An 18,343-nucleotide genomic window follows, 5' to 3' on the forward strand; every position below is an offset into this window, starting at 1 on the left:
TGGTCAAGGAAACAAGTCGCTTCCCTGTGTCCCTGTTGAATTTAGCTTTTAATTTTTTAAAACCATGAAGACTACAACCTTAGCTGCTTTTTAACAGCTCAGTGCCTTTTGCTGCATATTCTGTCAACTGCGTGGCGAACGGCAATATGGAAAAGGCAGGATGCAAATTAAAAATTTAATTTAATTAAATTTAAATTCAATGTAAAATTAAATTAAGTTAAATTTAAATTCAATGTAAAATTAAATTAAATTAAATTTAAATTCAATGTAAAATTAAATTAAATTCAATGTAAAATTAAATTAAACTAAATTTAAATTAAATGTGAAATTAAATTTAAATTCAATGTAAAATTAAATTAAATTCAATGTAAAATGAAATTACATTAAATTCAATGTAAAATTAAATTTAAATTCAATGTAAAATTAAATTAAATTCAATTTAAATTCAATGTGAAATTAAATTAAATTAAATGTGCCTGGAGAGCTGCGGCTGCCGGTCTGAGTTGGCAGCAAGGAGCTCGACTGATCAAGGATTAATTCAGCCCCCCCCCCCTTTTATTTTATTTCCAAGCCATGAAGACTAGAACCTTGGCTGCTTTTTAACCAGCCCAGCGCCAGGTTGTTTGAACCCACCTACCTGCCAGCCCAGAGGCTTTCGCGGGGGTCTTGGCGCCGGCCGGCCCCTCGGGGTCGCCCCCCACCACGAAGACGGGGCGCTCCCTCTTGGGGGGCGGCCGGCAGGGGCTCTCGTCCTCGGAGGAGAAGGCAAACCTGGGCATGGCCTCCAGGCTGCAGGTGGCGCTCAGGGCAGGGGGCGCCCCGCGGGCACCACACTCCTGGCGGAAGGAGAGGGCCGTCGAGCCGCAGGAGGTCCAGGCGCGGAGTCTGGGGGGAGAGGAGGGAGAAGGGGGTCAATTCGGGGCGGACGAGGTGCCAACCCTGCAGGGGAGGGAGAAGCCCCCCCCCAGATGCCAACCTCGGAGCCCTGGGCGTTGCCTTTAGGTGGCACCCGTCCGTCTTGAGGGACAATGGAGTATTCTCCCAAGGGTGCCGCCTTAGGGTGACCATATTTTGAAAATCTGGGCATGGATGTTGCAAATAATACAAAAACCCTGGCATGGAAGTTGCAAATGACAAAAAACACGGGCACCAAAGTTGCAAATGACACAAACACCTGGGCACCAAAGTTGCAAATGACACAAAAACCTGGGCAGGGAAGTTGCAAATGACACAAAAACCTGGGCATGGAAGTTGCAAATAACACAAAAACCCGGGCACCATAGTTGCAAATAACACAAAAACCCGGGCACCAAAGTTGCAAATAAGTTTCGGAGCTGCTTTTAAGGAACGAATGGCAACCCGATTTTAGCTGCGCCAAAGTGCCCTCTCTCTGGGGCGCCCCCAGCCCTGTGCCCGGCCGTGCCCCCCCCGGTGCCCACCTGGTCTCGGGGCCTGGCATCCGGCCCTTCTCCTCGTCCCAGCGCTCCCCGCGGTCCTCCTTCTCGGCGCGGCTTTGCTCCGGAGACGGCGAGGTGCCCAGGGAGGCAGAGGCGTTGGCCAGGTGTTCGGAGCTGCTGTAGACCTGCGAGGGGCAGAGATGGAAATGGGCATCTGCATGGGCACCGTCCGGGAAATAAAAAAAAAACCAGCACCCTCCGGTCGCTCTCAGGTAGACTGCCTTGGTCCATGGGGGCTCGAGAGGGAAGCCCCCCAATTGGGGTGCTGAGCCAAAGTCGTCTCCTGCTCTGGGTTTTTAAAAATATATATAATTTTTATTACATTTATTTTATTTTATTACATTTATTTTATTACATTTTCCATACTTAAGCTAGTGTCAGAAAGAGAGAGAGACCCCCGACTTTTCGTCGAGACCCCGATTCGAATCGCGCATGGTTTCAGGAGACGGTGCTTTTCCTTTTCTATATTTCTTATTAGATTTTCTGCTTTACATTTTAGAATATGCATTTAAACCCCCTTAAACTATCAAGGGCTTCCGTTCGTCTCTTTCCGTGGTTCGTTTCGCGGCTCAAAAATCCCTGCGTACTATTCCCTTCCTACATCCGCCGAAGATCATTTGCACTGCTGAATTGATCTTAATGCTGCCAGCGTTCTCAAGGATACACAATTATTTCCCATATATTCAATATATTCCAATTTTCTCAAAATATTCTATATTTTAAGTCTGCAAACTGCACGTATTCTCCCCAGTTAAATTGCCATTTTTCGCTCCTTTTTTGCATTTGGGGGCAAAGAAACCCGGGCCACGTACGTAAATCCTCCCACTCTTGTTTGCAACCCCTTCCAAGGTAGACTTGCTTTGCCACTGGAGGCTCGACCAAGAAACCATAACCAAGGTGATGGATTTTTCGGAGCTAGCTGACCTAACCGGAAGGAGGAGGAGTATCCGGAAGAGTGGAATAAATTTAATGATTACCTAGTTAAATTTGTCCAGTTAAATTAACTGAAAACAGCTTGCAGATACTTAATGGGCTTAGGATTTTATTGATGTTAAGTGATGAATTAATAGGTTTCATTCCATAAGGTGAAGATTTAAGGATGTCCATGTGGAAGTTAAATTTCATAAGAATTCGTCTAACATTGTGTATGCCATCAAATGCCAACAGTGTCCTTCAGCTCTCTATATTGGACAAACAGGCCAGACCTTATGCCAAAGAATAAACGGACATAAATCGGACATCAGGAATCACAAGACAGAGAAACCAGTAGGAGAACACTTCAATCTCCCAGGACATTCTAGACAAGATCTCAAAGTAGCTGTTCTATTACAAAGGAATTTCAGAAATAGACTGGAAAGAGAAGCTGCTGAATTGCAACTTATCACCAAACTTATAACCATGGAGAGACCTGGTCTGAACAAAGACCTTGGATTCTTATCTCATTATACATGACAAAGCCATTTTTCACCTTCTCACCCCTTGCTTTTTCCTGTAAGACCTATTGCAGTCGTTAAGAGTCGTCAACAGGCTCATCACAGCTATCTGCCAATCACCCATTCCCACCACCCTTCTGAGTAATACCCCTCCCCACCTTCTCTCTATATAGAAGGGTCTGGTGACTTCTGTTTCAGTGTATCTGAAGAAGTGTGCATGCACACGAAAGCTCATACCTAGAACTAACTTAGTTGGTCTTTAAGGTGCTACTGGAAGGAATTTTTTGTTTTCATAAGAATTGGGATTTGGAGAAGGGCATGCAGTGAAATTCAACCGAGGGGAAGCGAGGAAGACACTGAACAAAGTGAACAAGTGTAATTTTCAATAAGGCTATGATTTATTTATGTTTGTTTGTCTTATGTGTTTGTTTATTTGTTTATAATATTGTGAAAACCAATAAAAATTTTTTTTTGGGGGAAAAGAAACCATAACCAAGGCGAAATTCCAGACCTTGCTGAACCGGTGCGAGCAGGAGGAGAACTGTCGGATCTCCAGTGACGACTCCTCGTCGTTCGTCTCCTCGTCTTCAGACCCCAGGTGGCGATAGCGCTCCGATCGAGCTGGGGGGGGGAGCAGGAAATGACATCAGGGTTGGGGGGGCGGGGAGAAGAGGCCGGGGGTCCCGTCCCCCCCTCCGGGGAAAACCCTGCAAAACCAACACCCAGCCAGAGGCATATGGAGAAGCGTCAAATTGTGGATTGGAAAGGGACCCGCGGGTCATCCAAACCAACCCGGAATCTCTCTCTCCCCCCCCCCCGATAATTTTTATTAATTTTCCAAATTGAAGGCCATTTCTGAAAACCGGGTTTCCCGCTCCCATTGCGACGCAGCTTAGCAGCCGCCTGGCTTCCCTGCCCTCCTGGGGGGCGTCCTGCTCCGCCCGCTAGGCCTTACTGTCGAAGTAGCTGGTGTCGTCCTCGGCTTCCAGCTGGGGGATGAACTCGGCCTTCTGACGCAGGAGCCCGTTCCAGTCCAGGTTGCGGAAAAAGGGGTTCTGCTTCACTTCGTGGGCCCCTCCTGGCGGGGGGGACAGGGCAGAAGGGGGGTGTCAGGATCGGGGCCCCAAGTGGCCCCCTCTTAAGTCCTGGGGGCGCCCAATGAGAAGCACCCGAGAGAGAGGGAACTTTTGATCACATGTGGTGGCAATGTAAAAAGGCGAAAAGCTTCTGAGAGATGATATATCATGAGATGAAAAAAAATGTACATGAAAAAAATGAGATGAAAAAAATGTACATAAAAAAATGAGATGAAAAAAATATACATTTGTAGTTCAGTACTGAACCCGAAGCATGGGAAGCCCCAACCGAAAATTTATAATTTGGCAAAATATTTGGACTTTATGATCTGTATTGGTATAATTTGGAATAATGAATGTGATGGGATTGGATTGTTAAAATGGAAAACGTAATAAAAACTATTATTAAAAAAAGGAAAGAAATATACATTTATAAAAAAACCCAAAGCATTTTTACTGGGCATTGTTGGGAGTGATATAAATAGAAAGGAATGTAAGCTCTTTTTATATGCAATAACGGCAGCAAGAATATTACTGGCCCAAAAATGGAAGCAAGAAGAATTGAAGAATGAAGGATGAAATTAATGGACTATGCAGAACTGGATAAACTAACAGGAAGGATTCGAAACTGGCGGGACCAGAAATTCACGGAAGACTGGAGTAAATTTACGGACTATTTGAAAAATATTTGTGAAGATCAGACGACGTTTGTAGGTTTGCAAGAGGTTTTGTGAGGAGTAGTATTGGAATTATTGCAAAAATGGATAAAGGGGAGGAGGATTAGTTAAGAGATTTAAAAGTAATATAAATTTAAGAAATGCATAAGAAGTGGTTAAAACGGTGGATCATCAGAGGTGCTGATGGAAGTCCAAAAAGATTGTACAAGTGATAAAAGTTGTGCGGCACATTTTATAATTTATATGTTAAAATCAATAAAAATTATTTTAAAAGCCCCCTCTTCCAGCGCTTCTCCTGCCACTGGGCTAAGGTAGATTTCGCCTGGCCATGGAGGTTCTCTTTTTGAGAAGCGGGAAAGCCCTGCAGTGATTGGATCGGATAAATCTAGTCCCGCCTCCTCTCCTTCTGGTCCCCAACCAGGTCCCCAACCAGGCGCCCGCAAGCAGGACAGCAGTTGGAATTATTCAGAGGCATTCCCTGCCTCCAGTGGAAGGCAGTTCCACAGGTTAACCGGGAGCTAATCAAAGGAGGAGGCCTTTTTTTCGCCTGCCCCAAATCTCCCAACCTCTGCCCCCTCCATTCTTCCAGCGCTGTAAGTAAATTTACGCCCCTCTCCCCATCTATTGAGAGATGGCGTGGCCTAATGGTTAGAGCGCTGCCCCAGGACCCGGGTTCCAATCCTCACTCAGGGACAGGAAGCTTGCTGGGCGACCTTGCGCTCCCGTAATCTCTATCCCCACACGCAGGGTTGGTGTCAGGGTGAATTGCAGGCTGCCCCAAGCTCCCGGGGGTTTAAAAAGGCAATAAATTATATTTTAAAAGTAAAATAAAATCCTTTACCTGTGCCCAGCCGTTCCAGAGGGCAGTGCTTCAAGAGCTGGGTGATGAGGTCCTGGGCGTCGGGAGGGAGAGCCTCGTCCCCCTCCGGCCAAATAATTTCGTCTGGAAGGAAGAAAGCGGAAGAAAAACTGCGTATGAGCATTTATTGCACCACCCCAAAACAAAACAGGGTTGGGCTCAGAGAATCGGCGAGTCGGTCGGGACCCCCAGGGGTCATCCATCCCAACCCCATCGCAGCTAAAACCCTCTTCTCCTCTGAACCATACACTCCTGAAAGCACGAGACCTGGGTTCAAATTCTTTTTTACTGGGTTGCCCCAGAAGCAACGTCCCCAGGTTAATTATGTTAGCAGGGTTTTAATTGTAATTTTGTTGTGAACGGATAAGAGGGATTTAAAGCGGTTAAAACTGAACAATAGACAGACCATTGCCTGACTTGATCTCTACATCCTATATACCCTTTTCAAAAACTCTGTCTCTTTTGGGGTTTTTAATTTTTATTGGGGTTTTGGTTTTGTTTCGTTTTTACGGATTTGATATTTTATATGTGAACCGCCCTGAGACTTTCGGGGTATAGGGCGGTATAGAAATTAAACAAACAAACAAATATAATAAACTAATAAATATAAAAATAGATAGATAGTATAGGAAGGGCTTAGAGCGCTTTGGTTTCCAAACCATTTGCTTTGTTTTGTTTCTGTATTGTTGTTGTTGTTACTTTTGGGAAATCAGTAAAATGTTAATTTTTCATTAAAAAATATGCCAGGACTCTCCTTCCCTCGATGGCAGATCCCTGCTTACCAGGGATTTTCTCGGGCCACGATTCCGGGGGGTTGAGATGGATGACCCTTGCAAGAATATTATTGGCACAAAAATGGAAGCAAGAAGAATTACTGACGAAAGAAGAATGGCGGATGAAATTAATGGACTATGCAGAATTAGATAAATTAACAGGAAGGATTCGAAACCTGCGGGACCAGAGATTCTTAGAAGACCGGAGTAAATATATGAACTATTTGAAAAGCAATTGTAACAAACAGATGGCGCTAGTAGGACTGCAAGAAGTTCTGTAAGGAGGACTATTTGAAATATTGCAAGAAAGACTATGAGTAGAATTATTAGTTAATGATAATTAAGAGTCATAGAGAAATTAAGAACTGCAGAATAAGAGATAAAGAATGGAAAATCATCAGAGGTGGTTGACGGAAGTCTAAAATATTGTATAAGATAAGAAGTTATGTTAAACGATTGTAAATGGTTCAAAATTGGGAAAGGAGTACGGCAAGGCTGTATATTGTCTCCCTGCTTATTTAACGTATATGCAGAATTCATCATGCGAAAGGCTGGGCTGGATGAATCCCAAGCCGGAATTAAGATTGCCGGAAGAAATCTCAACAACCTCAGATATGCAAATGACACAACCTTGATGGCAGAAAGTGGGGAGGAATTAAAGAACCTTTTAATGAGGGTGAAAGAGGAGAGCACAAAATATGGTCTGAAGCTCAACATCAAAAAAACGAAGATCATGGCCACTGGTCCCATCACCTCCTGGCAAATAGAAGGGGAAGAAATGGAGGCAGTGAGAGATTTTACTTTCTTGGGCTCAAGATCACTGCAGATGGTGACAGCAGCCACAAAATTAAAAGACGCCTGCTTCTCGGGAGAAAACGATGACAAACCTAGACAGCATCTTAAAAAGCAGAGACATCACCTTGCCAACAAAGGTTCATATAGTTCAAGCCATAGTTTTCCCAGCAGTGATGTATGGAAGCGAGAGCTGGACCATCAAGAAGGCTGATCGCCAAAGAATGGATGCTTTTGGATTCTGGTGCTGGAGGAGACTCTTGAGAGTCCCATGGACTGCAAGAAGATCAAACCTCTCCATTCGGAAGGAAATCAGCCCTGAGTGCTCACTGGAAGGACAGATCCTGAAGCTGAGGCTCCAAGACTTTGGCCACCTCAGGAGAAGAGAAGACTCCCTGGAAAAGACCCTGATGTTGGGAAAGATGGAGGGCGCAAGGAGAAGGGGACGACGGAGGACGAGATGGTGGGACAGTGTTCTCAAAGCCACAAACATGAGTCTGACCAAACTGCGGGAGGCAGTGGGAGACAGGAGGGCCTGGTGTGCTCTGGTCCAGGGGGTCATGAAGAGTCGGACACCACTAAACGACTAAACAACAACAATAAGAGTCATAGAGAAATTAAGAACTGCAGAATAAGGGATAAAGAACAGAAAATCATCAGAGGTGGTTGACGGAATTCTAAAATATTGTATAAGAGAAGAAGTGATGTTAAACGACTGTTGGAAATGATATGTAAAAAACCCCAATAAATATAAATATATATATATATATAAAAGAGAGAGATGGATGAACTTTGGGTGTCCCTCCCTTCTAGGATCCTGCAGAAATTCAGATGACGCAAAGCTTCCTCTCTCTCCCAGCAGTTTTCCGAAGCTTGGGGGGCGATAAAAAGGGGGCAGAAAAACAGACCCCATAATTGAGCTTCTCCCCCCCTTGGCGGCGTCACACGCTGTGGGTTAGAAGGGGAGCTTTTGTCTGGCACTGAAAGGACCTTTTGTTTGGGTGGCGCAGAAGAGGCAGCGCTCTGGCCGGCAGCTGCGGCGGCAGTTGACCCCGATTCCACCAGAGATGGGGGGCTCCGCTCTGCGTTCAGATGCAGAAAAGCTCAGAAAAGCCTGTCCTAGAACCCCTCCAAAAATTAAAAATACACCGCTAAGTGAAACCAGATAGACTGTCACTGATGCTGGAGGAGAAAAACTTTGCACAAAATGATACCAAAATGGCAAAGTTAATTGAAAGGCTTAAGAGACAAATAGAGATTTTCAAAAAGAATTTATGTTGCATTTATGTTGTAAAGAAACAGACTTCACTTTTATTGTGAAATTAATGTTGTCTTGTCTTGTCTTTTCCTCTTTTGATTTTTTCCCCTTCGTATCTTTGTTATTTCTTTATTTTCCCCCTCTTTTTTGCTCCTTTATAAATTTTCTATTCTCTGCATCTTTTTCTTTTTCTTCGTGTGTAAAGAGATAGCATACAATGATAGATATGCATGTTTTTAATCGATAAAGAACAATATAAAAAGAAAGAAAGAAAAGAAATGGACTCGCCAGTAGGTTTTGAGTAAACCCTCACAATTAACAAAATTAACTTAGAGAAGCTATAAAGATGAGGTTAAAATGACAAGAATAGAATTTGACGTTTGATTTACGTAGTTTTAAAGTCTAGTTTTACAAGCAGGGCACATTTATATGTGAAAAAAACAACGATATTTCAAACGGCTCACTTGGTAGAGGCTCTTGGGGGTTGGCGGAGGAACAGAAGGATATGCCCAGCTTCTGAATAGGCGGAGCGTGAGACTTGAACTCGGGGCCGCGGCTTCGAGTTCCCCTTTTGGGCCGAAAAGATGGGGTTGGGCTGGATGACCTTTGGGGTCCCCCTTCCTGAATTCCCCGATTCCTCGGGGGGGAGAAGCACCTACCGCTGATCACCTGCCCGAAGAGCTCTTCCGGGGTGTCTCCGAAGAAGGGGACGCAGCCCACCAGGAACTCGTAGAGGACGATGCCCATGGCCCACCAGTCGACTGGCTTCCCGTAGCCCTGGTTCAGGATCACCTCTGGGGCGATGTACTCGGGGGTCCCACACACCTGGAGGTGAGAGATTCGGGGGCGGTCAGGGTGCCCCCCATAGGGAGGGGACCCCTATCCTGCCAACAATTGAAGGGGGTGTATCACCCCTCGTGGTGCAGACCCCACTCTCCGTCTCCTCCCAGAGACCCAGCCCCCCAAATGTGGGTCCCGGCACCCCGTCCAAGCTCTCCCCGGAGACCCTACTCCTTCTGCCAAACGACCCCCCAAATGTGGGTCCCGGCACCCCCAAGCCCTCCCCGGAGACCCTACTCCTTCTGCCAAACGACCCCCCAAATGTGGGTCCCGGCACCCCCCAAGCCCTCCCCGGAGACCCTACTCCTCCTGGCAAATGACCCCCCCAAAATGTGGGTCCCAGCAGCCCCCACAAGACCTCCCCAGAGACCCTACTCCTCCTGGCAAACAACCCCCCAAATGTGGCTTCCGGTGCCCCCAAGCCCTCCCTGGAGCCCCTACTCCTCCTGGCAAACAGCCCCCCCAAAATGTGGGTCCCGGCACCCCCCACAAGCCCTCCCCGGAGCCCCTACTCCTCCTGGCAAACGACTCCCCCAAATGTGGGTCCCGGCGCCCTCCCGGGAGACCCTACTCCTCCTGGCAAATGCCCCCCAAAATGTGGGTCCCAGTGCCCCCAAGCCCTCCCCGGAGACCCTACTCCTCCTGGCAAACAGCCCCCCCAAATGTGGGTCCCAGCGGCCCCCCAAGCCCTCCCCAGGGACCCTACTCCTTCTGCCAAACGACCCCCAAATGTGGGTCCCAGCGCCCCCCCAAGCCCTCACCTGCTTGTCGACGAATTCCCGGGTGTCCTTTTCAATGTGTCCCTCGTACAAGTTGGTGGCCATGTTCATCAACCCGATTTTGGAGAGTCCAAAATCCGTCAGCTTAATGTGCCCCATGGAGGTGATGAGGAGGCTATGGGGTGAGGTGGGGGGGCAGAGGGGGGAGACAGGTCTTGGTTACCGGTCAACAACCTCTCCATTCGGAAGGAAATCAGCCCTGAGTGCTCCCTGGAAGTGTGAGCCTAAACCAGGCGTCCCCAAACTCGGCCCTCCAGATGTTTTGGGACTACAACTCCCATCATGCCTAGCTAATAGGACCGGCAGTCAGGGATGATAGGAATTGTAGTCCCTAAACAGCTGGAGGGCCGAGTCTGGCCACCACTGCTCTAGATCAGGCATAGCTAAACTTGCCCTCCAGATGTTTTGGGACTACAACTCCCATCATGCCTAGCTAATAGGACCGGTAGTTACAGGTCTTGGGACCCCGGAAGGGCTGGGAAATAAAATCCCAAAACACAATTCCCATCATCCCTGACCCCTGCTCAAATGTCAAAATGTTTTATTCGCCCTTACGCCCATCATGAAACACAACACAACAAAACAAATCAAATAAAACTGCGGACTCGTACAAACCACAAATAGTATAACACAGTTCACAACTCACAAGGGCAGATATTAGCCATTCATAAGAAAAGATTAAGATTAAGATTAAAAATTTTAGGCACTACACTAAACTCAATATCTGATGTCATTATAGAAAATTCTTATAACTATCAATAATCAGCTAACATTCCGTTCCGTCACTTGTACGAGAGGACGGCTGTTAGGAATTTAGCAACCTGTAGGGTAATATAAGGATCCACATCTTGAAGAACCCAGGCAAGCTGTAGGTCTACTGGTTTGTCAGCCATAGGCTGGATTATGGGGTTTAGTATATTAGCACGGGCTGAACTGCGCAAAGGGCAGATAAACATAACATGATGTAGAGATTCAGATGTTTTCATTTCACAAGCACACATTGAAGGGACTTGGCCCTTAGTGAATCTATGTCTCAGCACGTTTGTTGGAAAGACATTGAACCTAGCTCTAATGAAGGCATATCGGTGAGACCCGGCCATAAGCGATGTTAAGTAGGACGGAGCGCGGTAGATAGGGGTTATGCCGAAATTTAACGGCGAACAGGCTCCACCGCCAGCTACGAAATTTTGGTATAGCTCCGCATCATCCAGCCTTTGGTTTATACACCTTTTTGCCACGCTTAGATCCAGTTTGAGCAGATCAGTGGGCGAGATCTCCTAGGACAGCAATTTGGCATAGATTTTTCCTGACCACAAATTTGTGAAGTCATCTCGCCACATGCATTGAATGAGATAGTGGTTCGGGAGTGTATGCCATAGGGATATCCAATAAATCAAAACTCTCCTCCATATAACTAACTCCACTGAGGGGATCTTCATTTCTAAGCGGATAGCCGCATTGCTTACGCATGTTGGTAATTTTAGAAGTCGGCGTAAGAATTGGCTTTGGAGTGACTCTAAAGCAGTGTTTCCCAACCTTGGGCTTCCAGCTGCTTTTGGACTACAATTCCCATCATACTTGACCACTGGTCTTGCTAGCCAAGGATGATGGGAGTTGTAGTCCAAAAACAGCTGGAGCCCAAGGTTGGGAAACGCTGCTCTAAAGGTGAGAGGTTTGCAAAGGCAGCCCATAAAGGTGCAGCATAGGCCATTGTGGCCGTCACTTTGATGCTATACACTTTCAGGGCCGCAGGGATGAATAAGGCCCCCTGGTCCTCTTAGCTAGGGGTGATGGGATTTGTAGTCCCCAAATAGCCTTAGACAGACCCACACTCAGAGGGGCGACGGAAGCCCTCCTGGCAGCCGGCCCTTACTTGTCCGGCTTGAGGTCGCGGTGGACGATGCCGTAGTTGTGCAGGTACTCCAAGGCCAGGACCGTCTCGGCAAAATACATTCTGGCCATGTCCACCGGAAGGGGACCCATGTTCTTCAAGAGGGTGGCGCAGTCCCCGCCTAAGGGAGACAGAGGGGCGGTGAGAGACCCCCGGTCCGGGAACGGGGGGCAGATCCCTCCCCAATCCTGCCAGTCCCATCCCGGGTGCTTGAACCTACGCCGGCAGTCCCAGGATCTCAAGAGTTGGAAGGGAACCCGCGAGGTCATCCAGCCCAACCCGCCGCGATGCAGGAATCTCAAACTTTTGGGGGGAGGCCCTGCCCCCTTGCTTCCTTTAAGCGCACCCCCCTGCGCTATAAAAAGTCGGAATAGTGGTTGCACAACCAATAATAATAATAATAATAATAATAATAATAATAATAATAATAATTTATTTATTATTTATACCCCAGGAACTCTGGGCGGCTTCCAAAAAATATATTTTAAAATACTGTAATACATCAAACATTAAAAGCTTCCCTAAACAGGGAACTCACAAAGGGAAGAAAATAAAATCCAAAGCACATCTGGCACCACTTTAATTCAAAACCCAGGTCAAACCGTTGAATTAATTTAACCAAATTGATGAACTTAATGCAACGATACCCAGTTTTTAAGTCATCAACACACACAACCCTCCTGGTAATCTCACCCCCAAATACAGCCCGCTCTGACCGGCAGAGCCTCTCCACGTCCCGGGCAAAAAAATACAATAATGAAATAATAATAATAATAATAATAAATTAAATCGCCCTGTTCCCTGTCTTATTTTAAAATCGTTCATGGCTGGATTGGAACCCAGGACCTTGGCACGTGCAAAGGAAGGGTCTTGCAACTGAGCGATGGTGGTTCCTTCTGGGAGAAGGAAAACTGTGAGCCTAAACCAGGCGTCCCCAAACTCGGCCCTCCAGATGTTTTGGGACTACAACTCCCATCATGCCTAGCTAAGAGGACCGGCAGTCAGGGATGATAGGAATTGTAGTCCCCAAACAGCTGGAGGGACGAGTTTCACCACCACTGCTCTAGATCAGGCATGGCTAAACTCGCCCTCCAGCTGTTTTGGGACTACAACTCCCATCATGCCTAGCTAACAGGACTGGCGGTCAGGGATGATGGGAGTTGTAGTCCCAAAACAGCTGGAGGGCCAAGCCTGGCCAGCAGTGCTCTAATTCAGGCACAGGCAAACTCGGCCCTCCAGATGTTTTGGGCCTACAACTCCCATCACCCCTAGCTAACAGGACCAGTGGTCAGGGATGATGGGAGTTGTAGTCCCAAAACATCTGGCCTAAACCTTGCAGAATAACTTCTGGAGAGGAAAAGGCGTTTAACCCCAAGGAGGTTGGATCGCAGCCGGTATGACTCTTCTTCCGGCGGCCAAGCGGGTGCTGAACGTACAATGCCACATTTTTCCGGGTCGGCGCCTGGCGCTACGACTCCCTCACCTTCGACATACTCCATGACCATGCAGAGGTGGCGCCGGGTCTCGAAGGAGCAGAACATGCTGACCACAAAGGGGTTTTCGGCAAAGGTCAGGATATCTCGCTCCACGAAGACTTGCTGGATCTGGTTGCGAAGGACCAGGTTTTGCTTGTTGATCTTCTTGATGGCAAAGCGCTGGCGGGTCTCCTTGTGGCGCACGAGGTAGACTGCCCTAGTGGGCAGAGCAGAGAGAGAGAGAGAGAGAGAGAGAGGTAGAAGGAGGAGGAACGGCCGGCGAAATCGAGGGAAGGGGGTTTAATGGGGCGGATTCACTGAATTGGTGCTTTTTTTCCTTAAAAAAATAAAAATATTTAGGGGTGGTGCTCTCGTTTTGACGCAAGGAAACCACCGTTTTATCGATCAAATCGGGGGAAATAAATACAGTAAGTGGACAAAAGGAGGAAGGTTCACATCAGGTGAGCAAAAAGCAGATTGTATAAATTTAATTTATATAAGATGAATAGCACACGATGGTTTTCATCTTGGCATATTGTGTATGTTATTTATGAATCTCAGTAAAGTATTTAAACTGGACAGGGGGGTTGTTTAGGCGAGACAAAACAGGGGTGGGAAGCGTTTGGCCTTCGGCAAAAACAACCCTGTGAGGTAGGCCAGGCGGGGAGAAAAAGGGACTAGATCCGAAGGCGAGTGGGGAATTGGAGCCGTTCCACGACACCCCTGCAAGGCAGCCCAGCCTGAGGCAGAGCAAGTGGCCAGAGCTGAGATTCGAACCCAGATCACGGCTCTCCCACCCAGATGACCCAGAAAAATGTCTCCGGCAATATCCCATTATAGACACCCGGTTGCAAAACGGAAAACATTACAGGGAAATTAAAAAAACCCTCACCCGTAGGCTCCGTTGCTGATCAGCTTGACGGTTTCGAAATCGCTCTCGCACGGGTTCCTGCGAGGAACGGCAGAAGGAGGGCGGCTCTGAGAGGGAGGAGAAGAGGAGGGCAAGACATTAGAATTCATTTGACGGCCTTTATATATTTAAAAATGTGTGTGTGTGCATATATACAGTGGGCGCTGAGTGACGACAGCCTTACCATTCCATGTATATAGTAGCTTGATACATATATCTCCCCTATATAAAGGGAAAGGTAAGGCTGTCGTCACGCAGCCCCCATTGTAGTGACGCATCGCCATTGTCTGAGTTTTCCGACAAATACACAGCCCTTTTTCTTTTAAACAAATATTCTCGTGGCTACGATAAAAAGATACTTACCGTATTTTTCGCTCTATAGGACGCACTTTTCCCCCTTCAAAAATGAAGGGGAAATGTGTGTGCGTCCTATGGAGCGAAGACGCCATAGCACCGCAACCCTCTCCCAGCTGGAGAGGTGACATGTGACTATGGCAGCAGCCTCTCCGCTGCGCCTTTCCGCTGCTCCCTGACCTGCTCTTTGGGGCTGGTGGTGGGCTTCCCCCCGCCAGCCCCAAAGAGCAGGTCGAAAGGAACCTGAAGCCTGGAGAGCGAGAGGATTCGGTGCGCACTGACCCCTCTCGCTCTCCAGGCTTCCAAGGTAGCCGCCTGAACGCACCTTAAATGGCACCTTGTTTTAGAGCAGGAAAACAAGAGGGGGAAAATTCTCCCCCTCTCTGCGCAGCACTTCCTGCCGCTTCGCTGAAGGGGCGCTGGGCAGAGAGCGGAAGAATTTCCCCCCCTTGTTCTCCCCCCTCTAAAACAATGTGCGTCCTATTGTCCGGTGCGTCCTATGGTGCGAAAATACGGTATTTTGTTCATTCAGCCCTAAACCCACAAGTCTCGGTTCACAACATAGCATTAATATCTCTCTTATTTGATATACCCAACCCTGGAACCGGGTCAAGACTGCCCGCCCACCTCCAAACCCGTTTAAGACAGGCTCTTCATCTCAAGGTCTTGGGTTCGAGTTCCAACTTGGGCAAAAGATCGCGGGGGGGGGGTTTGGACTGGATGACCCTCATGGTCCCTTCCGATATTGTAGAATCCTACGGTTCTACGATATCAGCGGGGGGAGAGGGCTGGTCTCACCTCGGAGAAGTCGCCCGGGTGCTCTGATCCCGAAAGGGAGCCGCAGTCTACCTGATCGAGCTGAACAATTTCTGGAGGGGAAGAGAGAAAGAAACAGGAATGAACCCTCTGTCCCCTCCCTCAAGACAGTTCCGCAGGTAAAGCACGGGATCCTCGATCGCAGGGTGGCGGGTTCGAGTTCCGCCTTGGGCCTTGGCAGGGGGTTGTACAGGATGACCCCAGGCGCCCCTTATGAAGGAGGAGAGAAATTAGAAGAAAAGGAGGAGCGAAAAACTGCTCCAGCTAAGGAGAAGGCACTAAGGCAAACAAGAGGGAAAGGAAGCAGCTGATTGGTAAGCGATTGGGAGGGAGATAAGGGAGGCTAGAGATAAAGGAGGCTGCCTGGGAGAAGGAGGTAAAAGCCCAGGGATCCTCAGGATTTTTGAATCGGGTCACCCCAAATTCACCATCAGATCCCATAGCATGTCCAGGGCTACAGCCCGCACCAAAAAGATCACACACCCCCTGTTGTGTGGGGCCGCAATGGCGCAAAAATGTGGTTACAAAGCACGGATCCACATGGATCCTCAGGATTTTTGCATTAAAGGTAAAGGTAAAGGGACACCTGCCCATTAGGTCCAGTCATGGTCGACTCTGGGGCTGCGGCGCTCATCTTGCTCTATAGGCCAAGGGAGCTGGCATTTGTCCGCAGACAGCTTCTGGGTCATGTGGCCAGCAGGACTAAGCCGCTTCTGGCAAACCAGAGCAGCGCACGGAAACGCTGTTTACCTTCCCGCCCGAGTGGTACCTATTTATCTACTTGCGCTTTGACGTGCTTTTGAACTGCTAGGTTGGCAGGAGCTGGGACCGAGCAACGGGAGCTCACACCGTCATTGCGGGGATTCGAACCGCCAACCTTCTGATCGGCAAGCCCTAGGCTCTGGGGTTTAACTCACACATCTGTGGCCACAGCATGAACCACAAAATTCCTACATCCACTATTTCGTTCAGAATATATATTTTTTCTTGTTTCCCTCCTCTAAAAACTTGGAGAGTCTTATGGTCAAGTGCGGAAAATTCAGCACATCTTTTGCCATGTGCCAATGGCTTGAGATACCTATTTGGTCCATCAATGACCATATAGCAGGCATGGCCAAACTCGGCCCTCCAGATGTTTTGGGACTACAACTCCCATCATCCCTAGCTAGTGGTCAGGGATGATGGGAGATGTAGTCCCAAAACATCTGGAGGGCCGAGTTTGCCTATGCCTGATATAGCATATATTCAACACAATAAACAGCGGCAATTTGTTGTGGACAAAGGACAGCTGGACATAGAAAGAGCCCCGTTCCCTTGAGAAGCTGAGGGCCGTATCAAACCGAAATCCGGCCCTGGATAGTTCCCACCTGACCCCCCGCCTTCCACCTGAAAATCGGGGTCCCCGTCCGCCCCAAATCCTCACCCTCCAGAGGGTCTTTGGCCAGTCCCAGCTGGCTGATGATATATCTTGGAATATCGGTCTTGATCCCCTGGCCGACTTTGGCGTGTCCTTCGGCGGCTTCCAAGAGGTGGTAGAACTCTTCTGGGTCAAATTCCTGCCAAAAGAGGAGGAGAGGGAAGAAGGGAAGGAGGAAGGGAGAGAAAGATCATCAGGGGGTTTGGGCTGGGGGTTCATCAGTATGCGGATGACACCCAGCTCTACCTCTCTTTCAAATCAGAACCAGTGAAGGCGGTGAAGGTCCTGTGTGAGTGTCTGGAGGCGGTTGGAGGATGGATGGCGCCTAACAGATTGAGGTTGAATCCTGACAAGACAGAAGGACTGTTTTGGGGGGACAGGAGGCGGGCAGGTGTGGGGGACTCCCTGGTCCTGAATGGGGTGACTGTGCCCCCGAAGGACCAGGTGCGCAGCCTGGGAGTCATTTTGGACTCACAGCTGTCCGTGGAGGTCCCGGCGCCCCCCCAAGCCCTCCCCGGAGACCCTACTCCTCCTGGCAAATGCCCCCCAAATGTGATATGCATAATGTGATATACAATATGCAAATAAAATAACATTCAACATTCATTAAAACAACATAGAATAATATTAAATATCAGCATTTCAAAATTAAACAGAAATCCATTCAACAGTTACAATAAGTAATTTCTAAGCTCCAATCAATGAAACCAACAGCAAACCACAGTGCACAACATAATACAAGACAAAATCCGACGCGTTTTCCCCTTTGACCGCCCCCATCTGTGCAAAATGCGCACCACATGCAAGGGAGAAGCGAGGAGGAGGGAGGAGGAAAAAAAGAGTGCGCCCTTCGATTAACGGCCGGCCGGCCGGCTGCGGGTTCGAGCGACTCTCCTTACCAGGCACTCCAGCAGCCGAGCCGGACGGGAGATGATGATCAGGAATTTCCGGACCAGCTGTTCCACAAATCGCAGCTCTTCGCTCTCCGAGCGCTCCTGGGCCTGGAGGAGGAGGACCAGAGGGAGAACCGGACCTCAGCAGCCGCCATTTTAAAAATCACATTTACCACAAAAAAAAACCCCCCAAACCGGTTGCGTTTATTTTGGCTTCTCGCCGTTTTTAATTTTCCCCTAGTCGTTTTCCCAATAAACCTCGCCAAACTCTCGCTTTGTTCTGCTACCTGGCGAGTTATTCGTTTCGTTTATTTATGCTGTTTCTACCCAACCTTTCCCTTCCAAGGACTGGAATGTTATTATTAATAATAATAATAATAATGAAATTTGCAAGCAGCCCTCTTGTCAGTAGATTTCGGGGCGTCTTGCAGCGTAGGAACCCAAGATCTCGGGAGTCCCTTCCAACTCTTCTAGGTTTGTTTTAATAGTAATAATAATAATAATAATAATAATAATAATAAATTTGTATTTATACCCTGCCCTTCCTGGGTCAAAAACCAGGCTCAGGGCAGCTGACAACAAATTTAAAACACTTAATTATAAAAGCAGTATAAAAACATGAACAACAATAAAATTCAAAAAT

At 47.9% G+C, this 18,343-nt stretch overlaps 1 protein-coding gene across 8 annotated transcripts in view; it reads right to left on the reverse strand.

Annotated features, from left to right (window-relative positions):
- Positions 1-18,343, reverse strand: part of MAST3 (microtubule associated serine/threonine kinase 3) — a 56,302-nt gene that overhangs the window by 10,456 nt on the left and 27,503 nt on the right. For all 8 annotated transcript variants that reach the window (XM_083720192.1, XM_083720190.1, XM_083720188.1 and 5 more), the window contains 13 exons: positions 17,707-17,808; positions 16,814-16,946; positions 15,373-15,443; positions 14,203-14,288; positions 13,319-13,527; positions 11,818-11,956; positions 9,927-10,059; positions 8,985-9,150; positions 5,485-5,586; positions 3,846-3,968; positions 3,402-3,511; positions 1,440-1,582; positions 638-885 (listed from right to left, as the gene is read on the reverse strand). In XM_083720192.1, coding sequence (XP_083576318.1) covers positions 638-885; positions 1,440-1,582; positions 3,402-3,511; positions 3,846-3,968; positions 5,485-5,586; positions 8,985-9,150; positions 9,927-10,059; positions 11,818-11,956; positions 13,319-13,527; positions 14,203-14,288; positions 15,373-15,443; positions 16,814-16,946; positions 17,707-17,808 — 1,765 coding nt within the window. The remainder of the gene's footprint in view (positions 1-637; positions 886-1,439; positions 1,583-3,401; positions 3,512-3,845; positions 3,969-5,484; positions 5,587-8,984; positions 9,151-9,926; positions 10,060-11,817; positions 11,957-13,318; positions 13,528-14,202; positions 14,289-15,372; positions 15,444-16,813; positions 16,947-17,706; positions 17,809-18,343) is intronic.

The sequence above is a fragment of the Podarcis gaigeae genome, assembly GCF_964106915.1.
Source record: "Podarcis gaigeae genome assembly, chromosome: 18".
NCBI lineage: Eukaryota > Metazoa > Chordata > Lepidosauria > Squamata > Lacertidae > Podarcis > Podarcis gaigeae.